This window comes from Chlamydotis macqueenii, chromosome 17, assembly GCF_036417535.1.
Source record: "Chlamydotis macqueenii isolate bChlMac1 chromosome 17, bChlMac1.mat, whole genome shotgun sequence".
NCBI classification, from domain to species: domain Eukaryota; kingdom Metazoa; phylum Chordata; class Aves; order Otidiformes; family Otididae; genus Chlamydotis; species Chlamydotis macqueenii.
Genome location: NC_141572.1, coordinates 7190117 through 7208968, shown reverse-complemented (window position 1 = coordinate 7208968; position 18852 = coordinate 7190117). Strand labels below are relative to the sequence as shown.

At 42.4% G+C, this 18852-nt stretch overlaps 1 protein-coding gene across 1 annotated transcript in view; it reads left to right on the top strand.

Annotated features, from left to right (window-relative positions):
• Nucleotides 1-434: 434 nt before the first annotated feature.
• GALNT9 (polypeptide N-acetylgalactosaminyltransferase 9) overlaps nt 435-18852 on the top strand; it is a 145008-nt gene continuing 126590 nt past the window's right edge. The window contains exon 1 of the mRNA XM_086761405.1: nt 435-675. Within this exon, the coding sequence (XP_086617531.1) occupies nt 435-675 (241 nt within the window). The remainder of the gene's footprint in view (nt 676-18852) is intronic.

Here is an 18852-nt window from a genome sequence, read left to right as displayed (position 1 = left end):
GGCTGCACGGCGGGGCCCGGGGGCGGGCGGCGGCGGGGCGGGGAGCCGCGGGCGGGGCGGCGCGGCACGGCGGCTCCGGCGTGTGCATGTAGATGAGATCCCCCGGAGCACGTCACTCCGCACCGGCGCTCTGCGTTTGGGGCGGCGGAGACCGAGGGCGGGCGAGCGGCGGGAGCCGCCGGAGGAGGAAGAGAGGCGGCAGCGGCGGCTCCCTCCGCAGGCAGCGGCGGCTCCGCGGCCCCGCTCCATGCAGCCCGGCCCGCCGCGGCGCGGCCCCCGCGGGGCGAAGGCGGGAGGCGTGCGGGGAGCGGCGCGGTGGTGCTGAAGGACAGCTCCTCTCCGCGCTGCCCCGGGCGCGCCCCGCCGCCGGGTGGCCGTGAGGCCGCCGTCCGCCGCGCCTTGATGCGCCCCCCGCCACCGCGCCGGCGGCTCCCATGGCGGTGGCACGGAAAATCAAAACTTTGTTGACGGTGAACATTTTGGTCTTCGTGGGCATCATCCTCTTCTCCGTCTACTGCAGGATCCAGGACCGCTCCCAGGAGCTGGTGCAGATCGTCCGGAGCGCGGACCGCCGGGCCAGGAGCCGCGGCGCCAAGGTGGGCAGCCTGGCTGACCGAGAGTCCATCCTGCAGCGCCTGGACCACCTGGAGGAAGTGGTCTACAACCAGCTCAATGGTACGGAGGGCTGGGAGGGGGCGCGGCGCCCGGTCCCGTGCTGCCCTGGGTCCCGGGAGGGTGCCGCAGGTCGGGGGCGAGCACTTGAAGAACCCGCCGCGGGGGAGGGACGCCCGGGCAAGCTGCGCACCGACCCCGCTGCTGGAGTGCTGAAAATGAAGGGAAAGGGGCGGCTGCAGAGGTCTGCTGGAGGGCTTTGTTGAGCCCCCCGCTGCCAGCTCTCGGTCCGAAGTCAGGACTTCCGCAGTAGATACAAAGTTAAGGAGGCTGCAGAGTTCACGGATTTAAGGATTGGTGGAAGTCCCTGCGAACTGTACCGGGTTTTGTAGTTTGCCTGGATATATTAACTCTGTACGGGTAGGTGTTTGTACAGCAGATACGCTGTTAGGTTATAGCTGGAAGTCATATGCTTGCTCTCAGAACTAGTTTAAAAGCATTCTACCTAGTTCTTACGTTCTGTACTTTTAATGGTCTGTTTAAACGTAGCACCTGTATGTTTCCTTACTGACTTTGCCATTTAAATTGGATGTTTTCTTTGGTAAGGAGGGGAAGCATCCGCCACTTCTTTTAATGACAATCCATTCTAATTCATCAGCCTTCCAAAATCTTGGTAGGTAAGCAAAGAACCCTTCCATGGTAGTTAGAACAGGCTGAGCCATAGAAGTTGTTAGAAGACAACTAACATTTTGTATAGAAACTAATTTTTCAAAACAAGTGCATTTGTATTTGCATACATCTGTAAAGTTGTAAACGTGGAACATCAAAGGAATAAGTATGTGATTATAAATACATCAGTGCTTTCGATAAGAAGAGGCTGAAGGAATGAACTTTTACATGAAATTATAATATAAATGTGACTTTTAGTGTCTAGCACCAAATAAAACTCGCAGTGTAAATATCTTTAAGTATACCAAGTGTGCTTCTCGGCTGCTCGTGAAAATCTTACTCGTAACGTAGATTTAACAAAGGCTACTGTAGTCTCAAAATGCAGATAAACAGGAGGGTTAGGGTAAAGTATATTCCCTGTTACTATTTTCTGAATGACTGTATAAACTGAAGTTAGACTGTTAGGGTAACACGCAGTCTGTGCCAGCAAGTGTTACAGAACAGGCATCCCCTTTCGCACTCATCTGTATAAATGGGCAAGAGGGATGTGGAGTGTGGGTGTTAGTCAGAAAAATACACATTCATGAGTTAGAGGGAAAGTGTCAACAGCTGTGTTTCCTAACCATGTTTTGGAGCAGCTTTGAAGAATGCGGGATTTAAGAGGGAAATTCTCCTCCCAAATTCAACAAAGCCGTAGAGTTCCCAAACTAAATTAGATTAGTCCCCAAGCTATATCCATCGGAGCTCACCTGAATGGGTTGGGGGTTTTTTGGCCCAAATTAATTTTTTTTTCTTGGTGCTCTTCATAGATGAGACTTTGAGTGGGATTTTACCTGCTCTGGGTTCATCTCAGCATAGCATCCCCTGGAGAACCAGCAGGAGTTGTTAATGTACGGGGCAGGCACTATTGTGTGCAATGACTGTGGCTTCACAGTAAAGGGGAAGTTCTCTGTAAAGTATGCCTCTATTTTAGACTTTTTCCTCTTTAATTTGGTTTGTTGACATGAAACTACTTGAATTGAAATGTTACATTGCTTCTTCAGGTCATGATAAACACTGTAGGCAGTTTCTTCTTCTTGAAAGTTTATATACAGGAAAAAACAGAAAGTTTTTTAGGCTGAGCTGTTCAAATTTCCTATTAATTTCCTCTCAGTATCTCTCTGACATGGTTGGGTTTTTTTTTGTTACACAGTGATACATTACCACAGATTAATTATTTCATCATCATTGTGAAAAGATATCTTCTGACTTTCTTCTTTTTTTTTTTTTTTTTTCATCTTGTGGCAACACAACTGAAAAGTTCTAAAAAATTAAAGGGCGTTCCACCGAAATAATGAGTCGCATCACTGCAAGTGAAATCAGGATCAATCTATGCCTTGGTTTAGCTCATTGGTATTCAGTTTTTAACATGACTCATTACCTGTGCTGTTAATGGGCATAGTGCTGGCAGCACTGAGGTTCAAGGGAGCCTGTCTGACAACACTGTACTGTGCCTCGTGCACAGGCTGGTATTACACAAGCACTCTGCTCTGGAGCCGTGCAGTTTCATCCTGGTGTCGAGCAAGGTTTCTCAGGCTTTATCCTGTATGCTGCTTTATCACAAAGTTAGAGAGCTATCTGAGGCCTTCTTGGATGTTACTTTTTAATGAGGTGGGTCAAAGATACTTTCATAGGACAAGACAGACGTGGGTAGACAGATTTCATTCTTAAGGAATATGGATTCCTTGAATACCCAGAACTCCTGCAAGCTCCAGGAGTTTGAGTCCAGCTCAATGTTATTGTTATTGTAGGTCTGTCCAGATCAGTATTTCAGTTTTCTACTCTTGTTTTTTTTCTGTTTTAAGATCAGCAAATTTAGAGTCACCTATTAAGTATCTTATATTTTTAGTAATAAAGTCTCAGTGTTCTTTTATTTTATGTTTCTATACTATTCAGATTAGTTCTGAACTAGTAAGATCTTACCTGGATTTTCTAGGGACTCTGTTGAAGATCCAGCACAATAGAAAGAGACTTCTATGAGAAACTAGCCCTGCAACTGCAGCTATACAGATTTTTTTCTGTCACACTTATTTATTTTACGCAATAAAAAAAAATGTTATTTGAAAGCGTACCTTCTGCAAGGAAGAATAAAAACAAGCAGTAATATTACAAGTGCATCAAGAAGCAACCTAAAAATGATCACTAGAGAACCCATTAATTTTTCATTCTGAATAAAAACTGTGCATACAATGCCTTTGGAGGTGTGTGTAGAATGCAGAGGACCGTGTATGAAAGTCAGTAGAATGCTGGTCCTTGTAATTATCTTTGGCAGAACAAGAATTTTCAGAATAGAATGAATGAGAATTGCCATGATCCCCTGCAGAGTTGTGCAGACATACACCCAAACAGTAGTTTTCATTTGGCTTGTGCTTTGGTTTTCTACCAACTTAGAAAAAGAGTATTTTTGAAAGCTTTCTTTATGCTCAGCTGCCGCTGTTTTTGGTGGAAGTAAATGGATGGAGCGGCAAAGGCAAAGGAAAGCAATGAAATGTGTCTGTGGAATTTCCTTGGTGAAACTTTATATTACCTCTTAATATTTGACTTTGGGTATAACATTTGTTTTGGAAAACTGAGTTATTCTAGATCTGGTTCATTAATCTATATATTTTTTTCATTTTTGCTGTGGTATTTCTATTGATAATAAGATTTATTGTCAGTCAACACAGAACTAATGTCAGATGGACTTAGTTCATTTTATTGCAAGAAATGGCATAAAGGTAACGCCTTAGTATTTTCTTCCTTTGCCTCTAATTTTTGTAAAAGGGAAAAAAAATAAAAAAGATTTAGTTGACTGAGTTTTTTCCCTGATCAGTTTTGCATCTCAGTCTGTTGCTGATGATTTACTATAGAGGATAAAGAATTTTTGATGCCCCAGCTAGAGCATAACCTTTCATGCCAAAAGCAATTGAGGGGTCAGACTACAATTTCACTGTAATTGCCTTTTCCCCTTTTCACTGTCTCTTTCCAGTAATACACAACAATCAATACAGCATGTAATTAGATTTCATTCAATCTGCAAAGATTAAGAGAGTTTTCATCTTCTCATTATGTATGCCCACATCATGTCTTCCCACCCTTGTCTTCTACATTAGATCTCTTTGACCTGCTCTATTGCAGACATGGAGGGATAGGTTTGGAGTATTCCCTTGAATTTGGCAGATTAGCATTCTTTACACATCATAATTTGATTTTGCTCTCTTTGGGAAGATTAAATACAATAGCAATTTCCAGTATGATAAATGGGTTTTATATTGCAGATGCATTTCATGGAGGGGGCTAGGGAAAAGAAGTGGACAATCCACATAATTGCAGTACACAGGCTTAAGATGATGGAAATAGCAAGTCCTAGGTGCAGAGGACTGATTCGTGCAGACTGTGACTCCTGATTTTTAGAGTGTACTGGAAGCAAAGTGATTGCATTTAAAATTCAGCCTACCAATCTGCATACTTAAAAGGTATAGTGGTACTTTTAAAAGGACAGTTTATTTTTCATAGGATTGGGGCTGGTTGAAAACGGTTACAAATTTCCATATCGAAAGTAAGGGTTGGGAACAGGCTACAAATGAATCTCATGAACGTCCACATCGGATTTTGTCCAAAATAAGCTTTTATAGCTGGCAACTTTCAATTGAAGAGCAATTCCTTTGCAGAGAAGAGAGGTAAAGCCACGTGTGCATGGGGGGAAGATTAAGTGTGACTACCAGGCTTACGTTACTGAAACTGCCCCTTCTCATACACGTATACAGATTCTCATGTTATAACTACTTCTATTTAATTTGGTTGTGGTCTGGTGCTAACATGCATCTGGCAAGATCAGGACATAATTCTCTCCAAAAGTACCACCTGATTTGTGGGGACTGCGCTCAGCTATGTGCCTGCCTTGTACTGGTGAGTGGCTTCGTCAAGTGGTCTCATTCTGAGGATTTTTTTTTTCAAGAAGCGCCATGCTGGGCTTGTGAAGGCAGGCATGAAAACTACCAGCTATATTTCCTGTTTCTTTTATTTTTAAGTTAGGCTGCAGTTTTTTTAGTTTGCCACACAGCATATAACAAACATTTTCAGTTGTTCTGGATCAGTTTAGGTAAGTAAACATTGTTACAGGCCTGACTTGTATTGCAAAGTGGTGGTCAAGTCCAGAAGACTGATTTCCTCTTCACATTGGCTATATAGCTATGTTAGTCTTGATTTATCAGCTGAGGAAATTAATAATCAGTGATTTTAGGAAGGCCAAGATTTTATTCCCCAAAATAAGGGAAGAAAACATCATGAGTCACTGTTTGGATAACCCCTATGAAAATGTAACATAATATTTGAAATAGTATTTCTCTATTTAGGCGTTTTAGGAGGAAAAAGTCTAAAGGTTTGGTAGGAAAAAGAGAGTAATCTCTTTTGTAAAATGGACAAAATTGCATTCAACTCATCAAAATATTGACAAATACAAAAAAAAAATATATCTCCATTCTAGCAGCACATCAATGATATTGAAGTCTCTCCTTATACTCTGTGTTTCATGTACTGGTAACTATTTTCTGTATAATGTTTCTACTTTTTGCCTTTGTAGCTGGAAAGAAATCTTATTTTGATGGAAAAATCATGTGATAATTTTATCATTGACTCATTCATGTAGAGCTTGAATCATTTGTACTATATAGGATTAAAAGCAATGTTTACAGAGGTAGAAAGAAAATCTTTGACTGATGTTGGTTTTGTTGCCTTGTAGGAGGTATTCCGGTTCAGTTTTTTTTTCCATTTCTTTGTAGATATGTCTGGAGTTGGAAAAGCACATACGGGTCTGTCATCTTTCTAGTGAAGCGCTGCAGTGTGGTTGTTGCACTTCTATTATCACCATAGAGGTTTAGAGGATTAGAAAACCTGGCTTTAACTTAATACCCTTGATAGTGACAGGTCAAGTTTTCTTTGAGTTTAGGGTTTGTTTTTTCTTTTTATCTGATTTTTTTGAGTAAGTAAAGATCAGGTAGTAGTTAAATCAGGAGCATCATTTAAGAATGCAGTTCCAGCCACTGACTGCGTGGCTGTTCTCCAAGGGAATAATAAGATTTATGAAAGGAAGGAAAAGAAATGAGTCATGTTTAAAAAATCTTCCTTTTATTAATGCTCCTCTCTAACCTTACTAATGGGTACTCAGTCTCTCTTTCTCAGTATACTTGGCATACTTTTTTATTATTGTTATTATTTGTGGGATTTGACTTGGTAGTCATTTCCATCACTTATTTTAAACTAACAAACAGAACGGTGAAAGAAAAAGAGCCTGTGATGTTCTGAATAACAGGAAGGAAGGAAGCCAGTGACAGCAGAGCAGCTTCCAACCTTGTTGTTGTTCTATTGATCAAAACTGTCCTCTGAAATAAGAGAACTTTATTTTCTGAGAATGAAAGCCTGATAGGGATCCTCCTGCTGACCCAAAGTCATCTTCTCCTGAGAGCACAGAGCGAAAGCAGCCAAGTGCTAATCGGATGTGTATATGACTTGTGTCTGCTTTTTCTAAACCCCACAGCTACGGTGCCATAGAAATGGCTGTGAGTATCTGCAAGCCTCCTAGGTGGAGGCAAAACCCATTTCAAGGACAGCATGGCAGATGCAAACAGATTAACGATTATCTTTCTGCCCTATAGTTTTTATCCTTTCAGGTGTTGTGGAATATCCAGGTTTCCCAGACAGTTTTGGAGACAGGCTACAGTGCAATCGACATTTGCTGGTTACTCAGCAAGTCCTGTAGGATATGAAAAGAGCATAAAAATTACCTGTAGCGAGGCTATCTCCTGAGCTATCTCTCCTCGCTTGACTCACAGAACAGAAGGGAGTAATCAGGGAGCAGCGTGATAACTTTTTCTCAGGTCCTCTCATTTATCTGGGATTACTTGGAGTTTAAATGCATGGTAGTACTGCTGGGGATGAAGGTGACAATCTTGGTTCTGTAATTTGTTTCTCAGTCTACTCTGCTAGGCTTTGGAGTTTTTATTTGCAGGCTCTCCAGTACACTGAAGAGTATGGTAATTCACCTGGTGAAGAGAGCTTCAAAGCTTGGTAGGCTTCACCTTTTCAGTGTTGGTTTACCTCTATTTTCTGTCCTGTCTTCCTTCATTGCTCACAGTATCTGCACTGGTAGCACACAAGAGTGTGAGATGAATAATCTGTATGACTTTGCTGGCCTTGTTTTTCTGAGCTTTGAGGCAGTAGGAAAGGGCCTTCATTTGCATCAGCAAGAGGTCCTCTGTAACAGAGAGAATTGAGGATGGGATTACTGTTTGTAGCAAAATGGTCCTTCCTTCAAATGGAGCTTCACCAGCTGGCTTGGTGAAGTGATGTCACACCTGTGTTCTGGTGTAGATCTAAATGGAGTGAGCTGTGTGTGTATATGTAAGTCTTGAGATGTTCAGGGAAATGGTATTTTGGAGATGAGTTCTATTTGTTTATACCTCTGACATTCTCCTCCCACAGTGAGGGGAAGTTCTGAGGGATCTGCTCAAAAGACAAGGATGAGTCTGAGACCATGAATTGTTTTGTATCATCAGTAAAGGGGAGTCCTTGGTGAGACAATGCAGTAGAAAAGGACCAGTTCTTGGAATCTCTGACAAATGGCAAAAGGCCCAATATATTTTTTTTTCCAAGTATGTCCTTGATTACTGGCTTTGGAGGACAGTCTGAGGGCAGCTGCAGAGTAGATAGCTGAGGAGACAATAGACTGATTCTGCTTTGTCGTCATGAGTAGTGTGGACACTTAGTTTTCTTAGAGGCTGAAGAGTTGTCTAAGTAAATGACCAAAACACTTTTAGAAGACATGAGAATATAGACTTTTGAATATTTTAAGCCTTGTACCACCTCCTATGGAGCAGTTGTCTAGAAGCCCTTTCACTTGCCACCGCAGTCTGATTTATACTTTTAATACTTGAGCTGTAATTTGCATGTCATCCTAGGAGAATGGGCAATGATTAAGAAAACTAAACCAAGGAAAAGGTTTTTCAAACTGCGTCTCTAAGCACTGCTACTTAAAAATGGTTCTGTCAGGCAGAGGTATTTGGTGTCTGAATGCTACAGGAGAGGGTTACCTATTTCACAGCATCATTTGGAAATCACATCTAAATAACTCAGTGGATGAATATGCCTAGCATATAAAGGAACATGTTGAGCATCTGGGTTCTTCAGTGCATTTGCTTCAATCTTAACCTCCTGGGCAAGATGTTAGAGCAAATGCCTAAGAGGCTACTGGAATGCCAATACCGCCCTTGGGTTGATTGGCCACTGTAAAATGGTATATAACACTGCTAAAAGCCATGCTGTCCCTTAGCAGATCCCTGTTGCCTCCTATCTCTCTGCCAGGCCAAATTATGTCTGTGGAAATAAGCTGCTGATGTAGAGGCCTTTGTTATCTGGGTGCCACTGGACTCCGCTCTGGAAGGACAATTCCTTGACTGTAAAAACACTGCTTTCCCCTCTTCAGGCAACTAGCTGTGACAGGAGGGAGAGGAGAAAATCTGAGCCTGTGTAGGCAAAAGGCAGCAATGGAACTCAATTATCTACCTTCTCCTTACAATTCAGAGCTACCTATAGAGGCAATCCAGTTGCCTTTACTGGAGTACTCATGAGAATAAGTGCGCATAGTGTAAGGGTCTCACGCACTTTATGAGGCTCAACTCAAAGCAGGTTTGCTAGAGTTGCATTTGAATCACCACTTGGTACAAGCAGCATAAAAGGTCTCCCAACTAGGCTTTAATGTCTGGTGAACAGATCAGGGGAGAAAATGGATCCTGCCAGGTCTCTCTCTCCTGTGAAATTCTTTAAATATTCAGATACTGCACTACCTACAGAGGTTCATGTAGGGCGGTGTTAGGCTGTGCAGAGACACCTGGCATGGGTATCCTCTGTCACAGGACTTGGGAAGCACAGAGCTGATCTCTGTGGGAATACCAGTGTGTTACTAGTTTTTGTTCTTGGGGAGAACTGTTAAAAACCATGTCTGTGATAGAGTCAGCAGTCGTGTTTAGTCAGGAATCTAAGTCCAACAGTGCTTTCTAAGAAAACCACAGATCCTGCCAACCCTGGTTCTGCTGTCAACAGTGCATTGTATGGACAGTGACATATTGCTGGTTGGATGGGGTAACTTGCTCGAATAGGTTTTAATGCCTGCAGCAGTGATCCAAATTCTCCTCAGCTCACCCATGCACTTAGAAGTCAGTCGCCTAAATTCATCTGTGCTATTTATCCAGAAGGATCAGCACAGCCGGTAGAGAGTAGTAACTCCAGTAGTAAATTTGGCCAAATGAAGGTACCTCTGCCACAGGATGAACGGTATATTGGCTAGTTATGATGATGTATATGTAGCATAAAGGATGAATTCATGCTGTGTCCCTGTACTGCTTTAGTATGGTTGAGAAACAGGATCCTTCCTCCTTGAAAATTTTGGAGTGATTCCCCTTTCTAGTATAGATTGGGTGAGCTTTGTGTTTCTACCTCTGACCCCTGCTACTGTCTGTGATTGCTTCTGTGTTCGTGCTGTTTGGCTCCAGTTAGCATTTTGCAAAGAGAATTACACAGACCAGGAGGTCAGATTAGCAGCCATATCATGCATGTCTTCCTCCTGGTATCTGAGCAAGCTTTGTTCAGAGATTGATTTATCTGTTTCCACAACATTGCACAGTGCTGTCTACCTACCACGGAACAAAACCAAATCCTCTTCCGATACTCTGTCTGTTACGTATGCTGCTGGACACAGCCCCCCGTGCCCCAGCTGGTGCCTGTACTCCCATGGACACAGCTCCCCATTCCTCAGCCATTGCCCGCAGTGCAGAACCCTTTCACTTTTGACCTTTGAGATCTGCTTCTGCCTATGATGATTTTTGTCTCAGTTTGGCAGTGCTGGGTAAATCAGTGCCTAACTCACGGAATCTAATTGGGATCCAAAACTAGGCTTTTTTTTTCCTCAAGATTTGATTGAATAAGTATTTTCGGCGTGCGTATATAATTAAATGTGTATGGGCTATCTGCATCCTAGCTGAATGCTGTAACTGCTTAGTATGTTGCTTAAAATATAAAAACAAAAGGAGGGTCATATAACTTTCCTTTGGATGAAGAATAAGACCTCTGCTGCATTGTTTAGAGCTGTGGGTCTTAGGAGGGCAAAAGTTTTCAAACTTCAAAGCAAGGATGGGACCTTTTATTCCCACCTTTTCAGCATCCTCTGTTGACTGGCCCCATCCTGAGCATCAGCCAAATGTTTGATCTCTCCTTGGACTGGAGAGCAGGTCCTTACTGCAAGCACTCAGCTTGGACCTCAGATGCTAGCACCTAGGAGTTATCCTTAGTGCATTGGAGCACTCTGGAATGGAATGCATCAAAAACTGGAACTTATGGAAGGTCATACGTAGGCTCCAGTTCTTGTTTCCCACAGCCCTGACTACCATCCTAGCCAAGGTACTGCCTGGGTACTGGTATCATTCCTGAAGCTAAAGGGGCTTTGTTGCGCAGGAGCTCATTTTTCTTGGAAGATATCCACCATGACAGGTGGAAAGCCCTCTCCTGCAACACTGGAGAAGTTTGCTTCTCATTTTGTCTCTGTGGTATTTTTTGGTAGGGTGATAGGGTTAATTACTTGTTTTTCATTTTGATTTTTTATGCTGGTTTTCTATTTTATGTGGCAATGGGGCCTTACTGCCCTTTTAGAAATTGAATTTATTTTTTCTACAGCTCTCGTATGCCTCTAGGATGTGAAGCTTTTGTAAATAAAAATATATTTTTTGTTATATTAACTTATTTTCAAGTCAGCCTTGTGTTGTAGAAAAGATTGCTGGTATTCTTTTCTGTGCATACGGAACTGAAGGCAGTGATAAGACTAAAAATATCCCCAGTTGAAATAACGTTGTATAACCCAAAGGTTACTCTTCCTCAGGATTAAAATTTGCAGTTGCATTACAGATTCCTTCTAAGGCAGTTTTTTAGTCATCCAGCCCTGTGTAAAATGAAGCTACTGATAGCTGCATGATTTTGCGTCTGCAGAACTCAGTCCCGGTGGTGATTACCACAAGCACAAACCTGCTGATGGAAGATGCTGATACCTGTTGTGCTGGTGTCAGCCGGCCAATGAGGGTTACGTGTTCCCGTGTTTGTGTTACAAGCGCTGTACCGAGCAGGAACTTGGTACTGGTCGCACCTCTGATAGGAAAACCAGATTTTGCTGCACAGATCTGTTAATCCTAAAACATGATGGTAGATTGCAGGTGGCTCCATGTTAACAGGTGGGAGTGGAGTACGAGGTAAGAGTGAACTGATCATGTTCAAGTTATTAAACAACCTGATACTAAGCTGCCTAACTGCTGAAGTAGTTGATGCTTACAACTTACACAAGCAATGAGTGGGTCTGGCTTGGAAAAGTGGGTGGTTGAGTGGTTTAGGTGTTAGCCTGTGTTAACCTTGGGTTTGGAAAACACTTTTTTTTGATAGTTCTGTTACACAATTTCTGTGTCACATGGACAATCTCCAGAATCCAGGTCTGTGGATTTAGGTGTCTGACTTCCAGCACCATAGCAGGGATGTGGGCAGCCAAATACTTCACTGGAGCCTGCTTGTGTATGTCTTTCTAGTGACCAGTCTTTTCTCCCACTTTTTAATGATTTTTTTTTTTTTTTTTTTTTTTATCTGCTGGAGGTTGCAGCTCTCTCAACACTTGAAGAATGTCCTTTTTTTTTTTTTATTTACTGCTAGTATTGTAGGGAGCAATGAAAAGATTTGCAGGTATTAATTTGAAATTTCCCATCTCTCTTCTATTTAATATTTGGCAAACTCACTTGATATACCCTTCCTGGGATACTCCTTTAGGTGTGGACCTGAACATGTCAGGGCCTGCACTGAACACTTTCCTCTCAGCTGCTCCAGCTTAGAATACACAAAATCAATAATCTTTGATTTTAGATCTGTGCCAGTCTGATTCTCCTCCTGAAATAGATCCATCTGGCTCAATGCATTTTCATTCAATAGAAAATTAATTCTGGAGCGGAAGTGGTTTTTATAATGCTAGTATCCAGTGGGGTTATATGTAAATCCTTCTGTTTTCTGAAGGAGTCAGCTTGGTATGGTTCCCATATTCACAGCCATGTTCCTATTTCAGGCCTACAAAACCCTAAGCCAGGCTGAAGAGAGCTCTCTTAGATGAGGTCAGGGAATTAAAAATTTCTTCTGTGATTCATTCTGAACCTGATCTGCATCATAACTGGATTATTGTCTCCCTCTTTGTCACACATTAAAAAGTTAACAAAATGGGATTTTTAAGTCTTCCTTGCACAGTGAGAAAAGTGAACAGAAGATATGCAGAAATGGAGGAGAACTGTTCCTGAGAGGACAAAGATACAGCCTAACTTCGAGGCTGCGCCGGTGCAGCCTGGCATGCCAATGGACACAGGCTGAGTGACGCATCCCTGAGAGAAGACATTGATCGTTGCAGAGGGCATTTTTGCATGTGTTACAGGACTACTTGTTTAGGCGTCTCTCAGCCTTTAATAAAACTGACAAGAAGCTGGAGAACACAATATTACTCTTAGACACATAGTGGAGGTTGTGGAAGAATGAGGGCAGGGAAATACTTTGTAAAATTCTTCTTATTCAAGTTGCTTATAGTCAATGAAGTAAGCATGGGCTTAGTGAACTGGAACTGGGGTCCTTGTGGGAGTCACGCTAGGATGGCTCTAGCCCTGAGGACAGGTGGGTTCCCCATTGCAGGACAATGGACAACAGGTTATTCTGGTAAAGCCCATAGCACAGTTTGACAAATCATGTCAGCCTAGGTTGTTGATAACTATGCTGGACCAGAATGTCAGGTGGTGAAAGCTGTCTCTTCCATGGCCTGCTTCTGGCACTGTAGTAGCAGGGTCAGACTCGTGCCCAAAGGACAGGACAGCTAATGCAGGATCAACACCAATTAGACATGACTAGGCGATGCTCTGTGTGATGGTAGGCTGAGATATCCTTTGTACTATCAGAAAACAAAACTGGATGTTCTTGGATAGAAATTTATTTTAGACAAAGAAGTCAACATATCATCATTTGCTTTTGTCCCTGAACTGGAAGATGACTCTAATTCTGTTTGATGCATGCCCGTGGCTTCTCAATGGTAGATACGAGTGTCTCAGCATATGGTGGTGAAACTAGAGGTTGATTATTTTCGTAAGTATTTTGACAGATACTGAACTGACAAATTCCTTGTTAAAAAAAAAAAAAAGCTTGGTTTAATACTCATCTGATGAGGCTGGGTGGATTTGGGATCATACCTGGCTTTATATTCCTTTCAAAGGTAGGGAGGGAAAAGCACACCTACTACAAACAAAATCAGAAGGATTAATTTATTAGTAAATGCCAGGGGAAACAGGCAGAGCTGCATGGAGTGGTAAGTCCTGCTGTCATGGTGCCTCACCGCCAAGTTTGTATCTTTCCCTTCCTAAGGGAAGAAGTGCTATATTTAGTGAGTCGGGCATTTCCATATGAATTTCCTTTAACATGGTATCTTTACATGGAAAGTGGTTTTAAATGAGATCACAGACATACCTCATTGTTTCATTAGGAATCCCCCGATCTGTGACCAGAACCCATGATATTTTGTCACTTGACCTGATTCTCATCATTGCCGCTAACACTGGACGTGAAGTGTGTGTAAGCTCACAGAAACAGGACTGGGGGGCTAAAGGAGCAGCTTCAGTGCTAGCTTTTGAGAAAATATTTAGAGCTGCTGAAATACAGGACCCAGGCTTAGGAGACCTGGGCTTCATTTCCAGGTGTGCCTTTCCTTTGCTCTTCAGCTGTGGTGCCAGCTCATCTCTCTGCTCTTTTCCTTTCCCTCCCCTTATCCATGTCCTCTATTTAAGTGAGGAATTCAGAGTCCAGACTGGTCTGTGCAGCATCTTACCTCCTGATATTGTTAATCAATGATATAAATAACAGCCAGACATCCAACTCACCTAGACATCCAGTAATTACCAGAATTAATCCTGAAAGTAACTGTTTATTTCCTTGAGCAGCAGCAGTAAAAAGCTGACTTTCTTGTGGGTTGGTATCCTAAAGGTGAATTCCTAGGTGATCTGTAATAGTTCCAACAGGTCTCTTGTATTTCATCTTTCACTGAAGCTCTTTTCTCAGCAGGAACATTTTAATGCCACTTTTTTCCCAGATGTCAACTTTTGTGGCACTTGCAGAACTGTAATTTTTGGAGACCTCTGACTGTCTGCCAAGCTTTGGCTGAAATTAGACACAGTCCTCAAAGTCTAACGAGCAGAGGTGAGGGGAGGGTATGAGAGAGGGAAGCAGACTGACAGACAAATGCAGACAGCGTGATCCTGCAAAACTGTTTTTTCTTAGGAAATCAGACTAAAAATCGTACTGGTGGCAAATGGAATTTTTACTGATTTAAACACAAACAGGAAAATGAAGCTCCTAGCTTTTAAAGGAACCAGACTCAGATCTTCATATTGAATTCCTCTGCTTGCTCTGTTAATTTGGGATTTGTTAACACAAGTATTCTTCTCTGCTTTCCTGCTTACTTCAGTTAATAGCTATAGCAGCATGAATTTCCCTCACACTACACCAGTACTGCGGAAGAGCCTCCTTTATTTCCAGCTTCCTAAAATGGCAGACTTGCGTCCCACCAGCTTGTCTCATTGCCTTTCAGTAGAGACTGAATAATTAAATTATGTGAGGAGCAGATAAATGATCCTGTGCTGCTCTTTGCCAGGCAATGTGAAGCATGCCCCGCTGCTCCTCTCATCAGATACCCTTCCTGGCTCAGCATTGGCATTCTCTGGGACCGTGTGGTGCTGGAAAGCTCTTTCTGATCATGGGAAGCGTGGGTCTGACCTGAAATTTAAGCGTGACTGGATAGCAACGTCTGCTTTTTCTGTCTTTGAGGAATGATGAGACCAAGCTGAAAGCTCAGACCTCAATTTTCTGAAATTCAAATTCTGATTCATACCTGTCTCTTCACTGAAGGATCTTCTCCTGTATGAAGGCACTTTCTATCACTGTCTTCACTTTTCTCTTTGCTGTGTAATTTAACACCTCATAATATAGTCATAAGTACAAACCTGAGACACATCAGGGGACAGGAACATTCTTTTCATAGAATTTCTGCATAAAGTAAAGGAAAGACTGAAGAAAAAAATGAGTCTCTGAAAACTTGAATTTCTTTTTACATTGCCTTGGTGAAAACCAGATAATCGCTATTGCAGTCAGTGGCATTGGGAACGTAAATTGGAGAAGTCTGATCCAAAATTTTAAAAACTTGGCCATTGTCTTCATATATGATCTGAATTCTGTGTGTGTGATAGCTTTAAACATGCTCCGCAGGTGGGTCAAGGTAGCGTGTAATTTCCAAATGCACCCTTCCTTTGTCAAACAAAGCCCATTTTGTCTTGCAGTGAGTTTGTTGGGGCCTAAGCTAGCCGTGGGTCACAGTCAATTCTTAAAAATACCAACATGTAATGAAGCCAATCTTGTTAATAATGAATCAGGTATTACAGCAGTGCTGGTTTTTAAAGTGCCTGTAACTGTGGATTGAAGCTTTCTCGCTCCTGGAAGCCTGAGTCAATTTATCTTTATATCAACAATAAAACAGAAAGGGCAGAAATCAAAGTAAGCAATGTTTTTACTACCGCTTTTAAATAAAACATTGTGCCAATATTTTTTCCCTAACATTACATCTTTATTTTCACAAATTTATTGACAATTGCTATTGTCCCCATTTCTCCTTTCTTTTGCAGAATTGTCTCATCCTTTGATTTACTTCTTCCAGAGAATATGGTACCTAATTCTTTTTCTTTTTCCCTGATAAATCGTTGATTAATTGTATGTTATAAGCTATCCATGCCGCATTGTGTCTTTCATTTCTAAATAGGCTTTCTTTTATGAATTTCAAGAGGGAACATTTTCCTCTCTAGACCTGAAACCAAATCCAGGTTAAACATTTCCTGAAAGAATAGGGAGGCATTTCAAAACCAGGTATGATTCTCAGCACTGTGGACGACTTCTACTCCTCCTCTGTGAGCAGAAGAGACCTTTACTTGTGGCACATCCTCTAATAGATCTGCTCTAGATGTGGCTGCCAGTTTATCTCACCAGTTAGGAGTCTCTCCATCGTAACTTTCTTCATCCATCGTAGCTTAAAAACTACCATAAATGGTTGACTTGTAAGCATTTTGGTTTAGATACTGGATTCTGGGCTGTATTTTTTCTGTTTCGAATGTGTCCTGTGTTTGATTTTGAGCTGACTTGTCCTGCTGGTAGAAAATTAAATCATATGCCTATTAAGAGGCTGATGGAAGGAGGCACTGCAGCCTGGCATTGACAAGCAAGGCACAACTGTAGTGTATGTTGACATGAGATATGAAAATAAAGTCAAGGGAGGAAAGAGGAGGAAAAGCAGAGATGCAAGTTCTATCTCAAACCAGATTTCCAAGCCAAACTCCCTGAGAGGTGTCAAAGATGTGCCTGAAAAAGAAGCAAACACAGTTCAAGAAAAATACACATATCTGCAGATGTAAAATAGGCAGTCTGTCAGGAAAATGAGTATGTCTTGAAGCCAGCCGTCAATATTGCTGTGTAATGATGCAAAATAAAAAGTATGCCACCTTTAAAAAGCCTACGAGGCAATGTCACACTGAAAAGGAAATGGAGGCATCAAGGCTCTCTCTGGCTCCTGTCAAAACCGATATCCAAATTAACAGGTTTTCAAGTGTGGGCCCTTGAAGAGATCTGATGGAAGTATTTGAAATCTCATGTCCTCAAGGGCAGCTGATCTCTTCTACCATCTATTCCCAAGGAGAAATGCCTGATGATAAGATTGGGAGGAGCAGATAAAGGACCAGCATCACTCTGACAGAGCAGGGGACCTTTTCAGATCATTTTTTTTTCTCCCATGGCCAACAAAGCCACCAGACAGTGACTCTTGGAGCATGGAAGGGAGAACAGTAGACAGAGCCAGCAGGTTTGTAGGGGTTTTGTTGTCTCTTTATTGTAGTTGCATTGCCAGACATGGACTTGGTGACTGATTTCACAGCTGTGGAAAATCAAGGTGCTACTTTCAAGCCTGATGGGATTTTTGAGTTCCAGCAGCTCCTACGGCTGGGTTTAATGCTGTCATCCTCTGCTGTGTAAAATGCATTGAACAACCGGGAGCTTTTCAGTCATGCAAATGGCAAGTCTTGTATGCGACTTTGTTACTGGGAAAGCTGCCTGTGTGATTATGTTAGTTTAATTTCATAGCAGACTGTTTAGGTAAATGAGCAGGGAGGCATACGAATGTCTGCAATATAATGTGGAGCATGATTGCAAAATGATGCTGCAGGAGATGGGCTTGTCTGTCCTTTGTCAAGAGCTCACCAAACACCCTTGAGCCGGGAGAGAAGAGTCTTTCTTAGTATGGACACAATCCTTCTGAGACAGAGCAGGTTCCCAAGGGTGCCTGAGTGAAACCTGGGCTGAAAGGAAGTAATTTGGCAGGCTTGGCAATGTCAGATGTGATACAGCCTTTGGTTAGTTTAGACTTTAATACCAGCACAATAAAGTCTAGAATAGTACAAGCCTGCATAGGACCTGAAGTTAGATAGATATGCTTCCCCCCGCGCCCCCCCCCCCCCCGATTGCTTGTATTTAAAGATAATTTCTTCCTTATGGAAGCTAACCCTGTGGGATTTGCTGCTGTAGTAGAGCTCATCTGAGAATAGACCCATCAGGGATTTCTCATCCAGAATTGCATCAGAAATCAAAGGGATATTTTTAAGTTAGAGACATGCAGTCAGCTCTGTGGATGCAATGACATTTTCTTGCGCCTAACAGCATCTTTTCAGCTGTGGGCTCCGTCCTGTGAGACCTTGGGTCAGAACTCCCTCCTTGCAGCAGTCCGCTGCTTCCCTTCCCTGCCTCTGACTCACACAAGCAAGCTCCTTGCTTTTCAAAAGATCTTTTTCTCATTTGTGAAATGAAAGCCCTTTAACTTGTCTTGGAGCGGCTTATTCCTGAATCCAATTAAACAGCCCCAAACTTCTAGCTCTTACAACTTGGAGCTTTTGAAGGAGAAGCCCCTTTCCCTTTCTCTAGAATGTCTCTATTAGTGTTTTAATGATCACTTTCCCCAGGAGTTCTCACCTCTGTTTCCCTGGAAAAATTAAAGAAAATCTAATATATTGATAGAGATGATCTGTTTCATGTGAGTCAGTGACACTCTGACCGTGACAGTACCAGAGAATTTGTTGCTGCAGGAGGCCATTCAATCCAATATTAGTGGCTGGGCTTTTAGAGGGCATTGGGTAGTTTTCAGCCCTATTTCTACCTCTCTGAGTTAAGATAATGAGGGTAATCTAATATTATACTTCAGGGCTTTAGTTACCTGCCTATGGGGTTCAGAAGGGAACTGTGCTTCCAGGGCCTGTGCAGAGTTTAATTGGCCAAGTGCTTTATGATTTGCGTTGTGTTTCCTCTGAAGCCTCAGGCGTTACCTCCTGCCAGAGGCCAGATACCAAACTGATGACACTCAAATTTTTT